Source organism: Vombatus ursinus, unplaced genomic scaffold (assembly GCF_900497805.2).
Source record: "Vombatus ursinus unplaced genomic scaffold, bare-nosed wombat genome assembly UNPS02014798.1, whole genome shotgun sequence".
NCBI classification, from domain to species: Eukaryota; Metazoa; Chordata; class Mammalia; order Diprotodontia; family Vombatidae; genus Vombatus; species Vombatus ursinus.
The window spans coordinates 45,875,094-45,892,202 of NW_020954576.1; the positions used below are offsets into that span (position 1 = coordinate 45,875,094).

At 40.6% G+C, this 17,109-nt stretch overlaps 1 protein-coding gene and 1 long non-coding RNA gene across 7 annotated transcripts in view; both read right to left on the reverse strand.

The window, feature by feature from the left end:
* Positions 1–379: 379 nt before the first annotated feature.
* LOC114049962 lies at positions 380–3,569 on the reverse strand. 3 transcript variants are annotated; one of them, XR_003569921.1, is made up of 4 exons: positions 3,414–3,569; positions 3,139–3,231; positions 2,769–2,857; positions 380–2,421 (listed from the first exon to the last, which is right to left on the reverse strand). It is a non-coding gene; the product is annotated as an uncharacterized LOC114049962 (long non-coding RNA). The 3 variants fall into 3 exon arrangements; XR_003569920.1 differs by having other exon boundaries at positions 3,139–3,327; XR_003569919.1 differs by having other exon boundaries at positions 3,139–3,569.
* A 5,744-nt stretch (positions 3,570–9,313) lies between these two features.
* The window catches only part of LOC114050102 (membrane cofactor protein-like), a 50,657-nt gene continuing 42,861 nt past the window's right edge, over positions 9,314–17,109 (reverse strand). For 2 of the 4 annotated variants that reach the window (XM_027871666.1, XM_027871662.1), the window contains 2 exons: positions 14,218–14,322; positions 12,612–12,699 (listed from right to left, as the gene is read on the reverse strand). In XM_027871666.1, coding sequence (XP_027727467.1) covers positions 14,229–14,322 — 94 coding nt within the window. In that variant the 3' untranslated portion in view covers positions 12,612–12,699; positions 14,218–14,228. Of the gene's footprint in view, positions 12,700–14,216; positions 14,323–17,109 lie in introns of those variants that run through there. The other 2 variants (XM_027871665.1, XM_027871663.1) reach the window with 2 other exon arrangements.

Consider the following 17,109-nt stretch of genomic DNA (forward strand, 5'->3'; position numbering starts at 1 on the left):
ACAGTAGCTTGGGTTTTCTAGAAGAAGGGGCTGATTTATCAGAGTTGACTTCAGGATAGGGATTTGTGGAAGTGGAGTGCTAGGTGTAAGCGGCCTTTCAAGAACCTTTTTTGGCCCTGGCGTGGTTATATGACTGCCATATTTTCAGATAGCTCTAAGACTATAGGGGTACCGTGGCACTCACCCCCTTTCTGGTTCTGGGCTTCTCTGTAGCTGCTAAGCCAAGAGGCTTGAGCTGTGTTGTACTAAAGTAAATAGCTTTGTCCTGGCAACCCACCCCCTAACCTGACTGTGTGGGCTCCTGGAACTTGCCCCAGAAATAGCATTTTTTATGAGGGCAAAAAAAAAAAAAAAGAAAGAAAAGAAAAAGGCCCAAGAGGGCATGTTCCCACCAATCCCTCCCAGGGAGGAGCCTCAGGCTGGGTGGGAACCTGTAGCCACAGGCCTGGGCACTGCCCACCTGCCCCACAGCCAGGGATTCTGAAAATGTGTGGGAGGGAGCTCTGTGGTCTGACACGGTGGAAGGTGTGAGCCTGGCACCATTGAAAGGGGAAGGGACAGAGGTAGAATCGTTTGCGTCCCCCGCCTGCCTTGTAGCCCTACCTGCGGATAAGGTAGAGATCTACAGGAAAATGACAGTCTCTCTGGCTGAAATGGCTTGGGTAGTGGTAGATGAGTATTAGCGTTTGAAGGTGAGGCCTCACCTGGGGAACATAAGTGTGTGGGCATGTTTCTTAGATATGACTGGAGGGTCCAGAGACTGAAAAAATAAATAAGGCTACAGGTAAGTATAGATTTTAATAAAAGAGCAAAATCTGCTGTTTGTGTGAACTACTTGAAAGCAGGAACTGTCTTTGCTTTTTTATGTTTACCATAATGCACAACACATTGTAAAGGCCTAATAGATGCTTCTCCATTGCATTCCATCACCCGAGGATCAAGGGGCGGCGCAGTGGCATGAGTCTCTCTCTGTCTTTGGTGTTTCCCTCCTGGGCTCCTGGAAAGTGTAGGAAAGGAGCCAGCAGCGTTTTAGTGGACAGTGATCAGGATAGCTCACGGTTCTGGTATGCTGTAAAGTTTCCAAAAGTGCTTTCCTTCCTAACCATTTTAAAAATGAGAAGATTGAGGCTCAGGGAGGTCATGGCTTGCCCAAGTAGCAGAGCCGGACCTAAAACCCAGCTCTTTGGGCTCAAAATCTAAAGTTCTTCCCATAGTCTGTCTTTCCTGACTCTTTATTTTTCTTCCGCTCCATTCATAGACCACACCCACACCCATATGAACTTCCTCTGACATGTGCATGTAAGTTGATAGAGGTATATGGATAGGGCCAGGCTGTGTGTGGATAGATATGTGGATGAGTTTGGGGGCAGTGATATCATTGTTCTAGAGAACGTTCAGTCTCTAGGTCTTCAGGTGTGGCCTTGAGGCCTCTTCTGTACTGAGGCAGTGAAGGGTTGAGTGACCTGCCAAGCATCACACCAGTATGTGTCAGAGGCAAGAGCTGAATCTAGGTTTTCCTGACTGAGGCCAGTGTTCTGTCCCCCAGCCCTTGCTTCCCCTCATGTTTGTGTGTAGAGAACTGCTCACACGTGCACTTCCCCTAATTCATTCATCATCTATCCAGTATATTGCATTATACTGATTAATGTGCATTAGGGCACATTTTTATGAAAATGTCTTGGGTCACTTAACCTTTAAAAAAAAGTTTTACATATAAGCCAGAGCTCATTTCAGAAGCTAACCATCTGCCCAGACTGAGCTCCAAGGAGCTGCCCATAGGACCCCAGGATGGTCCAGGACCAAGGTGGCAAACCCTTGGGGAGGATGAGCAATCACATCCTAATGATAGGAGGGCCTGGGGCATTTTCACAGGGTTCAGTGATCTTCAGCTGGTCATGGGGAAGTGGGGGAGGGACAAGTCGGTTTCTCCACTCCTATTCTCCTCTTCAGTTGCTTTCATTTTGTCTTGAACCCTGGCTCATTGACTGTTAAAGCTCCAGCCCTTGATCACGCAGCCAGGCACGTCCTTGTCAGACTCAGGGTGCCTCCCCAGGACAGGACGAGAAGGAGGGCGTGAGGGTAGAGGGCAGAGAGAGAGAGAACATGTGTTCCTGGCCACTGGTCCCTTTCCAAGACAGGTGAACTCTGTGTTCAGAAAGGGGCTAATTTAATCTCTTGGCTTCAGTAGACTTTCTCACTCTTCTCCAGCCCCCCCCCCCCAACCTCTAAAGAATTTAATCTGCTCAACAACAAACAATACTGTTATAAAACTTTGAAAACAAGAGGGCGAGGTCTCCCGAAAGAGGCAGAAGTGCATGTTGGGTAACGGCCAGAGGGAGAGTGCCAGGCCTGGGATAGAGCCGGGCGAGAGCCCAGTTGGCTTGGTACCTGGGCTCCCGCCCCCACCAGCAAGCGTCATTCCTGACAGGAGGGGAAGAAATGAAAGGGGAGACATCAGAGTTCATTGAAGAGAAGTGTCTATGTATGTTTCTCTCTTTCTCTCCCCCCCCTCTTCCCTTCTTCCTTCTTTCTCTCTCTCTCTCTCCCTCTCTCTCTCCCCCTCCCTCCCTCTCCCTTTCCCTCTCCCTTTCCCTCTCCCTCCCTCCCCTTCCCTCTTTCTCTCCTTCCTTCCCTTCCTTCCCCCTCCCCCTTCTCTCCCTCCTCTCTTTCCTCTCTCTCTCTCCCCCCCTTCCTCTCTCTCCCGCCCCCCCCATGGGAATGCACCAGACTGTGAAACTTCCTCCTCCACCCCTCCCTCCCCCACTCACTGTTCCTGGTCATAAGACTGGCAGAGACAGGTCCCGATAACAAAGTGGGGCTGGTGGGCAGCCCGGGTCCAGCTTCTATCCATATCATGCTATAGGGGAAGCAGGCAAGAGGGAGTGCTTGAAAGTTGGCGCTGAGCTCAGAACCTACCCCATGACTGGCCCAGCCCTGTCCCTTCTTCCCCCCAAAGAGGAAAGTGGAACAGCGTCACTGGGCGTGCCCAGCTTCGTATGCTGTCTTCCAGGTGTGTGCCCAGGCAGTGGGCAGAACTGCCAGTCTGAGGTTAGTTAACATGCCCAGTACCTCCCAGTACAAGAAAGAAGGTGGGCAGGAGGGGATTGTATTAGAGAGACAGTGGGGAGAACATCTGACCTGTCAGAATGCCCTTTCCTTCAAGACACAGGGTTCTGGAGTTGTCCGGAAGAAGTTGAAGCTGTGCTGGGGACATTGACACCTGGCCGACTCCTGAGAACGTAAGGGTAAAGGGGAGGCAAAGACATGGGCTCCTTCAAGCAGTTCCCCCCAGCTCTTCTGGTGAGCCGGTACCCAGCAGTAGAGGCCCTGGTAGGAGACAGAGCCTGCTGGCCATCTCTCGGCAGTGGATGGGGGCAGGGGGATGGGGGTGGAGGGAAGGAAAGGGTGCTCACCCAGCTCAGGGGCCATTAAGGACCAAGCATAAGCACATGGAGGTGGAGGATGGCTGAGATGAGGGCCTCGTTATTCTCCTCCCTTCGGTGCTTCTCCTGACATCACCCCCAACCCCTCAACTGTTAGATTTCACCCACAGCCAGTTTCACTTTTGAATCTACCTTCCCCAAACTGAAATAGCCTACCCCAGAGAGGATGTTGGTGATTCTTTGGTGTATGTTTGAGAATTTGGACCTGAACTTTGAAGAAAAAACGTGTTTGGGGAGCGTGTGTGTATGTGTGTGTGTGTGTGTGCGCGCACAAGAAATGGCTATGGTGAACTTATGCATGCATGCACACACACATGCCTGTTCTCTTCTGGGAATGGCGCCTCAGGAAGGGGTCACTTAGCTTGGTCTGTTAGAACCAAGCCATCCCCCTAGGAGAGCCTGCCTCACATCATCTTAAGGAGTTGGGGGCACCAACTTAGACAGCTAAGAATTCCAAAATTACTTCCATATCCCCCGTATTTGAGTCTGATGTTAATTAAGGGCCTACCATGGCGCTCTAACAGTTTGTTTACCATCCTGGGGGGAAAAAAAAAACCCAGTGAAAACCTGTTTAGGAACTAGTGTCCTAGAAGTGTAGGCTTTCCCCCTTGCTGCCCTTAGGGAAACCAAAAAAAAAAGCTGGTTTTAGGGATCCTCACTTAGTAATTTCATGAGTGTGGGATCTTCTGCTGATTTAGCCTGCAGCTCCTCCTATATTTTATAATTGGTCTTTGTGAGTTGTTGTGGCCTATGACCAGCCTGCACGAGGGCTCCTTGCGCACCGATGGAGGCCTTGGCAGTCACTGCTTCCTAGAAAAGGCAAGCATGACTTCTCTCTGTATGGTTCCTATGGTAGGTGAAAGCCACATAAAAGCTTTCTTAGGGTAATATGCCAGTGCAAAATGGTTTGTTTCCCATTGAGTCACAGTCCAAAGCAAGCTAGCTGTGAGTGCCAAATGAAATGTCTGGGCCTCCTCTTCTTCAGAAGGAGAACTTGGGGTGAATGGCAGTGTGTATTCTGAATTGGTAGCGGGGGCCCGAAGCCAGGGTGTGCTGCAAAGCAGACCCTGGTCCTCTGGTTTTGGCCCCTTATTTCATCCTTCCTATTCACAACCAGGAATGCCGAAAGCCTCTCTGTCAGTGGCGAGAAGCAGGGTTTCCTGCCTGGCCTCCTGATGGACTGGCCAGAAGCAAGACTTTTTTGTTTTGTTTTGCTTTTTGCATCAATCACGTTAAGTAGCTGTGACTCAGCACTAGAGGCAAGAGCCTGATGGAAAAGCTGCTGCCTGGGTGAGAGCCTCCATAATGAACTAGGTCAAAGTCTCCTGTTTCGGCCCAGGGAGGATGGCCACGGTATGGGCACATGTAGCTTGCTGTAGTGGGTGGCTAGCCAGATGTGCCCAATACACATCTGCACTGTGTATTTGGTTTTGCATTCATGTGTAAGGATTCCTCCACCTCCCTTTCCTCCCTCCCCACATTTCCCACAATGTCTCCATTTTCTTCTTAACCAAGTATTTATCAAGGACTTGCTGTGTGCCTGGCACTGTGCTTGGCACTCTGAGGAGGCACAAGAACTGTGGAAAGCACAGTCCCTACTTGAAGGGCCATATCATGAGCAAAGACACTAGACCGCATTGATTCTACAGCGAGGGGGTCCACCCTTTTAGTCTGGTTGAGATATCCAAACCTACTCTTTGTCCCAACCCTGACTTGGCTTTTCCTCAAAGACAATACAGATAAAACCCCTCTCCTCCCTATTCCTGCCCACTCACTTTTCTTATTATTTTGGTTGACATCACCTAGGAGGATGGTTTGAGAGAGCCCACCACCTCCTTGGTCAGTATGTTGCCAAGTTGGTTGGTTTGGTTAATCCTTGGAATGCCCCCTCCCAGCCCAGGTCATTTCTTCTTGGCCATATTCTAAGGCATTGGGGAAAAAAGCCCAACTATTTGAGTAAGATGTAAAGTTCGTGAGATCAGGGGCTACTGTTTTGGTCCTTGTATCCACAGTGCCTTTAGTGCCTTGCACATAGTAGGCACGTAAATAACTGTTAAATTTAAGGGGGTGAGAGTATAGCTTGGTTGGCTGTGGCTCTAGGAAGGCCGGAGTCAATGACAACTTTGTGATAGGATGGTAATATTGAAGAGGTTAGTGTCAGCTGCACCTCAACCATGGGCAGAGAAGGCTTTATAAAGCAGGGAGCCCAGGCTGTGCAGTCTCCATAATCCCTGTGTGAAGGGAACATGTTTAATCTTGCATGCCACCGGGAAGATTTTTTTTTCTTTCGTTGTTGTTGCCTGCCAATTAGGAGATTAGTAGAGAGATTCAGGCTTGATGGAAGCAATGCCACTGCCTTCTCGAAACAAAAAATTTTTGCAGAGGTGAGATTCTGATCAACAAATTGTTTCCAAAATGTAAGATGGTATTTCCCAGCAGTGACAAGGTCCCTTAGGCCCTTAGCCTAATGAGAATTAGCAAACATATTTTCCCTCCTCTTCTGTTCCCTTTGGATTTGGTGTCACGAAAGTGACTCTGAATAAGCCTGTGTGTGTCTGTTTTCTTAGCCTGGTGATTCGAGAGTGACAGAGAAGTTCATTTGGGTGAAGGGTTCTTAATCCTTTCTGTGTCATGGACTCTTGGTGGTTGGGTGAAGCTTATGAACCCTTTTTCAGAATCGCATTTTTAAATGCTTAACTTGAAATTAAAATAGGATTAAAAAAGAAACAAATTCTATTTAATTATCAAAATAGTTTTGTTTTTTTTTAAAGTTCACAGAGCACAGGTTAAGAACCCCTGATCTAGGTAGAAAGGGGAAGGAAGGGAAAGTATGGGGAGAATTAATACATGGCATATGACCTGATATAGAAAAATCCTTTGGGAGGCCCATTTACAGGCAAACCAGGAAAATCCCCCCATCTATGTTATACATGAGATGGACTCCTCAACTAAAACTGTCAATGGTTTCTGCACAGACTGGAGAAGAAACCACAGGTGGGTGCTAAATCTCCTTCAATGAAAGGAGGCAAAATGGTGGTGTAGGTGGGGAAAATGTCCTTGTCATGTGAGAGCTAATGGTGCATTGCAGTAAGAGCTTTTAACTCCTGTTTATATCTTCAATAACATGATTAATCTGATCTCATTTGGCCTGATAGTATAAAGTTAATACAGACAGGCTTTTGTGTTCCTGCCTCTTAGAAAATAGGAGGGTGGTTTCTGCATTGTTTTAGTCTCCATTATGCTAACTCTTTCTCCTTCTGTGCCATCATCATAACTGCACCTTTTGTCACCAGTGGAAGAGCAAGAAGACCCTCCATCTCAGAACAGACTGAGGCTTCCCCCTCTTCAGGATGTTCCTCTTCTTCTGGAAGCTGGTTTCACATGGTGGCTTAGATTTTTCCATCTCTGTATCTAGCACCATTTGAAATCAGTGTTTTAGGAGTAAGAATTGCGGCAAGGGAAGGACATACGAAGACGTTTCAGTGGCTCACCTGCTTTTTAGATTTGCCATTTGAACTGGGAAAAGACTCCCTCCACAAGAGGATGATTGTCGTAAAAATCAAATTAAGGGGTAGGATCACGTTCAAGGTGTTAGCTCCAATGATAATGCTGTAAGGAACTGAGACCAGTTTTGCATAACTCAATTGAAAAAAACAAAACACTGGATTGAGGATCTCAAGACCTGAGGTTCTAATCTCAACCAGTTACTAGCTGTACGAGCTTGGCCTAGTCAAAGGCTCTGAGGCTTGGTTTTTTCTTCAAAATGGAAATTATACTCACCACCTACCTACCTCACAGGGTTGTTGTGAGAATGTATGACAGTATTTTATAAATATGATAATACTCTTATTGAATGTTAGTTAACAGTCCTGCCCAAGCATGGTAGGGTCCTAATAGTTTCATAAAATAAACACTTCCTGGTTAATGAATGTCATGATTTTAGTCTTCAATTGAGTGGTGATGTGTTTTTCTGGAATAATGAGAAGGGTAGCTATAGCACCCCCCCGGGGAAAAACTGTTCTATTACTTGCTTGAAAATTTGAGGTTATTTGTACATGCAAAGATGTCAGCCATTGTTATAATACAGCAGAATTCCACAAACCCTACTGGACCTCTCTCTTACACAGGCTGACCGATTTCTCTTGGTGTTCAGAGTCTGTTTTTGTCTAGCACCATTTGAAATCGGTTATGATGTAGGGGGAAAAGCAGCAGTCCTGGAACCCTATGCAAGGCTGGTTGATTAGTCGTAGCATGAATCATGGGGGAACAAAAAAGACCACAGTTCTTACTAACCAACTGCAACTGCATTGAAGCTTCTGAAACTCAGAGGTAAGAGACAACATAATGGATAAATGCTCTCTGGACACATGAATGAATCCTGGTGATTTGATTCCAGTCCTCTTTTGCCTTTTCTTTGTAATTTTGAGGTGCTATAAAACGATTAAATCTATATAATAAGGTTAAATACACTAATAAATTTTTTTCCGCATTGCTTGTCATGTCTATTTTTCAACTCCTCCTTCCCATTCAATTCCATGAGGTTGAGAATAAGAAGGCATAAAGGACAGGACGAACAAAACTGGGAAAGTAAACTAGTTTAACCTTGCTATATACATTGTATATATGGCTAAGGGGTGTAGTGGATAAAAGCACTGGACTTGAAATTGGGAAGACCTGGATTCACATTCCACCTTGGACATTATGTGACTCTGGGTAACTCATTGAAACTTCTCTGGCCCTCAGGTTCCTCATCTATAAAATGAGGCTTTAAACTTACGATTTTTCTGTTAGTTTAACATATGAGGCCAATTTCCCAATTAATTTCTTCCTCCCTTTTCCTGGCAGTCTGGGGAGTTGACCATTTAAAGTCACTCACACTGTGATGTCCACATGGTTTGTGGCGACCTCACCACTAGGGGGGCCCAAGATAGGAAGATTTTCACAGAATCCTACATAGAAAAGAACCTCAAGCAACAATATAGACGGAGGGGTGGGGAGTGAAGTGTTCACCTTTTTGTGCTCGCCATGGACCCCTTTTCTGAAGTATTTTTAAATGTATAAAATACATAGGATTGCAAAGGAAACCAATCAAAATATCAAAATGCAGATGTAATTTTTTTTTTTCCATATCCAAGTTTACAGGCCTTCCTTAAATTATCCAGGTCTGTGAACACCAGGTTAAGAATTCCTGATCGAGATGAACCTGTACCTAAACAAAACTCCTCCAAACCTGACAAGTGGGTCTCCAACCTTTGCTTGAAAATCTGTCTTAAGTCTTCATTCCAGATACTTGAGTAATTACTGTCTTTTTAACTTAACAATTGTCAGTGGCTGCTTTGCAGAAGTAAATACACTGACAAGTAATATAGAATATTCCCAAATTAAGGTAAGGCATGGAGGGGGAGGTTACCAACTTTATGGAAGAAATGATAATTGTTTTAAAGTAAAATGCTGTGACACCATAAATATTCAATTACCAAGTAGTTGTTGTCAAGTTTTAAAAGGGTTGCAGACATAAATCTAGAAAACTGTTAAAAAAAATTTTAAGCCTCACTGAACACATGTAAAGGGATCAGCCAGTAGGCCTTTTAAAAAGAATCTTTAAGAAATACAATGAAACTATAGGAATTCTGAATAGTAGTGTATATCAACTTTGGGAGCAGCCTTCATTCATGCCATATTTGAATTGTCTGGAATTTGAGGTTTGCACAGCTTATCACTTATTCTTAATGAAACAGAAGTCATGGCTAATCCTGGCTTTTCTTCACCCATCCTATGTGTCCTGATACTGGAGAAAATCCAATTCAGCAAAAAAAAACAAAACAAACAAAAAAAAAAACCCCAAAAAACAAAAAAAAAGGCTGTTCAGATAAAGATACAACTTTGTTTTTATTCAGTTTAGAACCACCCTTTTCAAGGACATCATCCGTAGTTTTTATTCAAGTAGGAAGACCTTCCTTTTCCCACAAAATCTTAACAGAGAAGGCACAAGTTGTTGATGAATAGCCAATGTTCATATAAAACTGATTTTCCTAGCTATTTCAAAGCACATGTGTACAAGGAAAATTACATTTAATCCTAAGTTAGATTTAAAGATATCCAAGAAGCTTAACAAAGATATATATTACACATACAGTAGAGAACTTAGTAAGTGCCTGCATAAGAGAATATACTTAAACACCAAAATTATGTTTAAAGAAACCTCCATAGAAATCAGTTTATTTTGCAGAAAAATCTGTTTCGAGAGTCATCTACCCAGTTTCAAATAGATATCTCCCCCTTCACTTTAATAAGGCATTTCTAAAAACCTGAATGTGAAAGAGTCAGTTCCTGACATCACAAATGCAAAACTCTCAAATTCTTCATAAATAGCACAAACAAGATTACAAGAAATACTGAAGCACTCCTTTACATACAAGTTATGCTTATTGATACATAACAGCACTATTTCCTAGCTTAGCTGGAGCTACTAATTGTCCTTCAAAACAGAACTGTTATATATTTATTTGTAATTCAAAAGGAAACTCCTCCCTTCTGTGCACTGGTCCAAATTGGAGAGGTATATATTGAATTGTGTCCCCACTTATTTCTTTGAAAGTATATGTGTATATGTTTGTAACGTTATGTAACTCTTGCATAGACTCTGGATATAGTTACTGAGCTTTTAACAAAAACAACCTTAAGTCAGACAAATTAATGGTTATCTTAGAAGGAGTCTTTGAGAGGCACCAAGAGCCAAAATTCATTTCTGAAGAGACTTGGGACAGTCAATTGTCACGAAAGAATGCACCTGTGAAAGGCTTGTAGTCTAGAGAGACACTTTGAGGGAACTGACTTAACTGGATTCTCATGTCCACAAAGCTGTTCTATTCTGAGGAGAGATGATCAGTTAATAGAATTTTCAGAACGGAGTAAAATGTCACTCTGAGAAATTTGTTACTAAGATCTGGGAGAGCTTGGAGAAGCCAGCAGTTACTCCTGAGAGTCTCAGTCAGCAACTTCTCTGTTCTGCTGTTCCAGTACAGAGGGGTCTCTGGCTGGGACACTGAGATATTGCTTAAATATTCATATATTGTATTCTTTGTTACTGTTATTAAATTATATAGGCAGCAACTGATGTTCCTCTAAGCCTTTAAGTTTGGGGTCTGAGACAAAGGAAAGAATTTTACAGGAAAAGAGATTTCCTCTAGTTTACCACCTCACTCCCCCCTGGGGTATGGGCTCAAAGCTAGTGAATTAGTAGTGAATGTTTGTATTTTATGTAATTTGGGAGGTGATTTTATTTACAACCTTGGAATCTAAAGAGAGAGAAAGAATTAAGGTCAGTAGTAACAGACTGAAGAGTGAGAATGGTGTATTTGTTCCCTAGAAGACTTAAGAGGTATTTCTCACACACCAATTACAACCCCAAAGGAGTGCCATTTACGGGATTATGGCATGGGGGCGTTGACCAAAACCTGATGGGTTTATTCCTACATATGTGTACACACACAGACACATTCTGTACCACACCAAAATTTTTAAAAATCATGCATCCCAAGTGTGTGTACACTTCAAATATATATAGGTAGATACACATGTATATACACACACATACATGAAAATATATAACACAAAATCCATTTTTTCATGACCAAACATTGATACCCAAATATTCACACTCAATTAGGGATTGTAATCTGCAGGCTGGGCTTTCTAGTTAGGAAGAGTAAGGCAGGTGATAAAGGATCTATATAATTTTCTGAAGTTCACAGCCTCCCTCCTCCAGATACCTTTAGAAAATGTACAAACTATATTTTTCATTCTCCTGGCCCAGCTTAAGTCCTGAAAGAAGACTTTGTCTTTTTTTAAAAAAAAAAAAAAGCACTGAGGGGCAAGATGGCATCATGGATGAGGGTATGCCCCTAGAGAGTATATTCTAAGGCTTTTAGTCCTTGTTTGAGCTTATTCCCTGATGTTAAAAACTAGCTACATGGTGGGGGAGTCTGAAGTGCCGGGAACTCCTGGTGTGGAAATTTTCCCCTTATGGATACGTACTGGTAACATTTTGCTTATAGACTGCATTTTAGAGAACAGCCTAGAGCAGAAATGTTGCACTCAGGCCTGAGGGCTGCCTAAAAAGCTCCTTTGCGTTGTCCAAACCAGACTAAAATTAAGAAGAAAACTATAAAACAACATGGATATTAATTTGTGGTTTCCTAAGTTTCTATATAAGTGTGACAACACTGGCCTAGAGCAAGACCAGGTTAGTTAGGGGTTCTGCCCAAGATCACACAGCTAAGTATGTGTCATGCTGTACTCCCTTCTATACTGCCTCTCAGGCTTTAATAGGCTTTAAACATGGGTACATTCAGACCACAAAACACCAGCCCTATTTGAAATAAGCCAGATCTAAACCTTAGTACATTTCCACCCCCATGACTCTAGAATTCTCTGTGAAAAAGATGGTAAGGCCCCAAGTATTATTCATTGTGTACATTGTGCTGAAATTCTTGGCTGGAGACTAATGTCCCTTACTTACTTTCACAGAAATAGCTTTTTTTTTTTTTTTTTGTATTTTGCTTAAATTAAAACCATTTCCCATTGACTGGTGAAAATAAATGTCACCTTCACAGCCATATGCACAAGCTGGTTTCTCAACTTTGTCCTGAATTAGTATATTGGTTACCAAAAGAAATGGTTATAAATAGGATAAAGTACCACTGTTTGACAAGAACGTTCCTTACAAAACTTTTCTTTAGTGATCCATGAAGTTGATCGTAAGCAACCTCCCTCGTTTTCAGTCACTTAATTTCTTAAACTACTCAGTGAAAATATTGCATGTTTCTTATTCCTATAAGTGCATTTGCAAAACTTTTTTTCTTAAAATAGTATTTTGCCATCATCCTTCTGACAGCCTACACAAAATGCAGTGATGACCTGGGCAGATCCACAATGTGTGTATTATCTTCATTTACATTTTAAGCACCATACAGGTGTAAGGGTGTACGTATTATCTTCATTTACATTTTAAGCACCATACAGGTGTAAGGGTGTACGTAAGGATGACTAATAAGCCTTATCTTAACAGCTTTGTTTTCAGCTGGCAAAGGAGCTACATTGAAAGTAACAAGAAAAATACTTATTATTAAAACTAAAATATAGGCCAGATTGGTGGTTACATTAATTTACTGAAACCATACACTTGCTTTCCTCAGAACGGTTCCCTTGTTCCAGGCAAGCTTTGTAATCAGCACTAACAGGGATCGTATTTTTCCTGTAAGACAAAACAAGAAAAAGAGGATCACAGTCAAACAAGATTACCTAACGGTAATAAGTTAAACTATAAAAGAATTTCTAAAATGGGTATTATATAGAAAAGAACTCTTTCTAAATGATTCCTAATTCTTTTTAGAGATTCCCCACCCCAACCACCAAAGAAGAAAATCTGTTAAAAAATAATTCTGGCTCTGAGCAATTCTCTTCTCACCCTAAGTAGTAGTATGTATTACTTTACACAAAGTTCGTAACCAATCCACACGTGTTGAAACTGAGTTAATTTTCATTTAGCTGCAATACAAAAACAACTCAGAGGGACAGCTGAATAAAATGATAAAATTCAGAAATCTGTGACTCAACTGAAGCTTTTAAAAAGATAATTCATTCAGAAGACAGGAGTCCTTGAGGAATGTCAGTTTATCTAGCACGGATGGGAGAACAAAACATTCTGTATAAGTGAATTCTGTGGCTAATTAATGCCTAACATTTTAAACAATAACTACTATGAAACACAAACCATCTTAATGGCAGTCTTTCTGGCATATATTACAGATTTCCATTTCATAAATAAGTTGGATATAAACCAATTATTTACCAAGAAGTTTTTTTCTTGGAAGGTACAATATTCCTGACAACCAACAGCAGCACAGGAGCACCCACCAAATGTTGTAATTCCTTCTTTGGAAGGAACTTTTTTTTGAAAGTAAACTTTTAAGCTCAGGTTCAAACTTCCTGGTAAATAAATGTTTTATATTTCTAAGACAGGAAAAGATGTAATCTATTTCATAAAGACTGAAATAAAAAATGTTTTACTGATGCCCCCAGGCTGTGATGCTGTTCTAGTGTCTCCTGCTTCAATGAAGCCCTCAGATGGGGGAGGTTCTTGACTTCTCCCTAATTCCCACCCCATTCAATACAATCACTTCCGTTTTATTCTTCTGTTCATTGAACTTGTATTAACTGGAGGTTTCCAGAGAAATTAAGATAACTATGCTTTCTGTAAAATAAACAGTAAACATAAGCTTCCTGAGGGCAGAAACTCTTTTTTATCTCTATCTCCCTAGCAGCTAGCACAATGCCTGGCACATAGTAAGTGCTTACTAAATGCTGTCAACTGATGAATTGCCTAGGAAGGGACACTACTACCACTATTAATAGGCTTGGAAGCAGATAACTGACCCAGGATTTTTCAGTTCTGGATCTGTACCTGTGTAGGAAGGCTGAGGGACCGATCTCCACATAAGTGGAACACTTAATTTTTTTTTGGCCCTTTCCTCCAAAGCAATAGTCTGTAGTGTTTTAAAACTTCTTCAGAGAACTTTTTTAGAAAGCATGTTTTATAATCAAGTACAGTTCAATGCCAGAAGATTCAGTAGTTTAGCAAAGAAAACATGGCACAAGTTTTTCCTTTCTGTCCCCTGCAAATATGCCACAACTTTGGTTAGTTCCCAATGAAAATTTCTGAACCCTTTTCAAGTTGAGTATAACTTAAAGATACAATTTGAGCTACAGATACCTTTGAATGATTTAAGTAAACCTTTCTTTCATTAAGGTGTCTTCTTTAGCAGTGACAGAATTTAAATGTGTTTCTTCTTTGTGGATTTCATCAGTTACGTATGTGCTGAACAGAGGAAGGGAAAAAGGTCTGACTGAATAAAATATGAATGATCAATCATACCAAAGAAAAGGAAGAAGTGGGGATAGGAAAAACAAGCAAAATCAATTAAATGAGAAAGATGAAGTAACGCTAAAAAGTTAATTTAGGTTTGTCTCTGCTTTGTGGTTTTACTAAAAATATAATATAAATTCAAATTAATGTGTGTTCTTAATTTGAACAAGATTAAAGACGATCTAACCAAATGGAGAAATTCCAAACTTCTGCCTCTTCAGTGATGACCTGTGCATGAGCATTAAGCAGTTATATGGTCTAAAATTATTTCATCTACTAAAAGATCGTATCAAAAGAAATAGTACTGGGACCTAATGCTCCAAGTTTTTGGTAAGTTATTGAGTATGCCTATAGAGGAGATATGCGTTCATACGGTTCAATTTTATGGCAAGAAGTTTTTCCAATATATTCAGTTCAGCTTCAAGTATGCCTACTACTGATTATCATGGGCAGACTAACTATGAAAAAAAAATTTGCTTTTAAGTAATATCCTGTAAGAGCAAATAATTCATCACTTCTCAAGTTCCCAAAGTGTGAATTCTAGAAACAGCAGTCAGACTTGAATTTAAGTCAAGAATGCACCACAAATAATTTTTGCACTCTTGTGATACTGTTTCCTTTTACATGTTTATATGCGTAAGTCAGAACAGGATGTACTAATATGGCATACATTATAGTGCTTTGTCTATTTCAGAACCAGAGGCAAGCAGAAAATAAATTCAGGCTCAGATTCTTAAAATCTGGCCAATACGGTGACTCTTTAATAAACCTTGTCTCTGGCTGAAAAAAAAATTACTTGCACTGTTTTTCAATATCTTTCCCAACTCAACTTCACTCATTTTTGTCTCCTACAAATCTTAGTTTGGCTACTATGACAGTAAAAACGAGTTTTTCCATAAACACTTGTTTAAGGATAGGCAAGATGAAATTTAAAATAAGAAAGTAAAAAATTATAAGAATATAGCAAGAAATTATGTAATTATTAATGGGTTCATTTTTCTAACAAAATCATAGGGTGATTTAAGAAAAACTAGCTAGTAACACAGAAATGTAAAATAAAAAAGACAACCTATTGACAGTTTTCTTTAATCCATTAACACTCATCATGGACAAACATATACTCTTCTGTCCAGCTATAACGAACAATCTTTTAATGAGGAATAAGATTTTATCTATAGTGGCAAAAGAAAGAGAAAGCTTTAATAAAGTCTCAAAAGGCAAATTGAAATAAAACTAAAAATACTTAAGCTCTTTATAATGATAATGCCTTTTGTGTAAGTATAGCATTTCCTCTATTGTTCAGTAATAAATAAATAAATCTGGTAACATTTGAACTCACTAGGTTTGAGTTAAAGGTGATGTCCAAGTTATTAAAGTGGCGATGTTATTTCTATAGGCAGAATCAGTCAGAAGACACAGTATTCCTCAGAAATAATTCTAAAGCACAGCTATCTTTGTTTCACCCTAATAATTACTTTCAAAATCTGCTGGCAATAAATATATTCATTTACATCTTCTTATTTTCTTATTCAGTAAATTACACATTTGCTTTTCAAGCTTTCTGCATTTGTAAAAGGCTAACAAATATGCTATTAACTTGCTAGGTTTTCTAGATCTTGCCTCTGTCAACCACTACAATTAAGTTTAACCACATCATTTTTAAGTGCAACTAATTAATTTGCAACTCCTCCAAATTAAGAGGAATTTAAGAAAACAAATAGCAATTGAAAAATCTGCAGATAGTCCTTATGAAAGACAATTCTAAAATAAATTTCTCAGATGGGATTACCATATTGCTTCTACACCTACATAGGAATTAGTCCCCGAAGTTGTATAAGGGGCAAACATGGAATTTGTCACCAACATACCAATATCACAACCGTCAAATTTTCCAAAAGAAAACTTCTCATATCTGTATCTCACAGGGTTGTCGTGAGATTTAAATAATGAAATAAATGTAAAAAGTGGCTTATACACATAAAGTGCTAAATAAATATTTGGTATTATCATTAATATTATTGGTATTATCATCATTATTCTGGGTTGTTGGGTTCATTTTGAAATATGAAATAAGCTTTGTTTTGAAGAAGTCCATGAGTCTCTGCAGAATTTTAATATCTAGTTACAAAGAACTGCCTTTTGTTTTGAAAATCTAAAGCAACTTTACTAATTAATTCTTGTGCAATGATTACAAAAGAAGGCAAATGGATAAAAATATTTTCCTTCAACAGCTTACCACAAATCATGGGTACCAGGTTGTTACGACACTGAGCTACTTATTTCATTGTGGTACCTCTTTAATTCACTTTTACCTAAAACTTCAGAATTGTACATTGTTCTTTCTGCTTTTGCATATTCAGTTTACTATAATGATAATCTGGAAAAAAAAAGGCAATATTTATGACACTGGATGGTATCCCTTGTTACAGGTAAGAGTATGTGAACCTCAAAATGACTATTATGAAAGTGTTTTGCATGACTACACATGTACAACCTCTATCGAGTTGCTTGCCTTCCCAATGATGGTGTGTTGGGAGGGAGGAAGGAAGAGAATCTGGAACCCAAAATTTTAAAAACACATGTTAAAAACTGTTTTTACATGCAATTGAGAAATAAGATATACAGGCAATGGGGTATAGAAATCTATTCTGCCCTACAGGAAAACGGAAGGGGAAGGGTTAAGAGAAAGGGGGGGTGATAGAACAGAGGGCAGATTAGGGGAAAGGGTATTCAGAATGC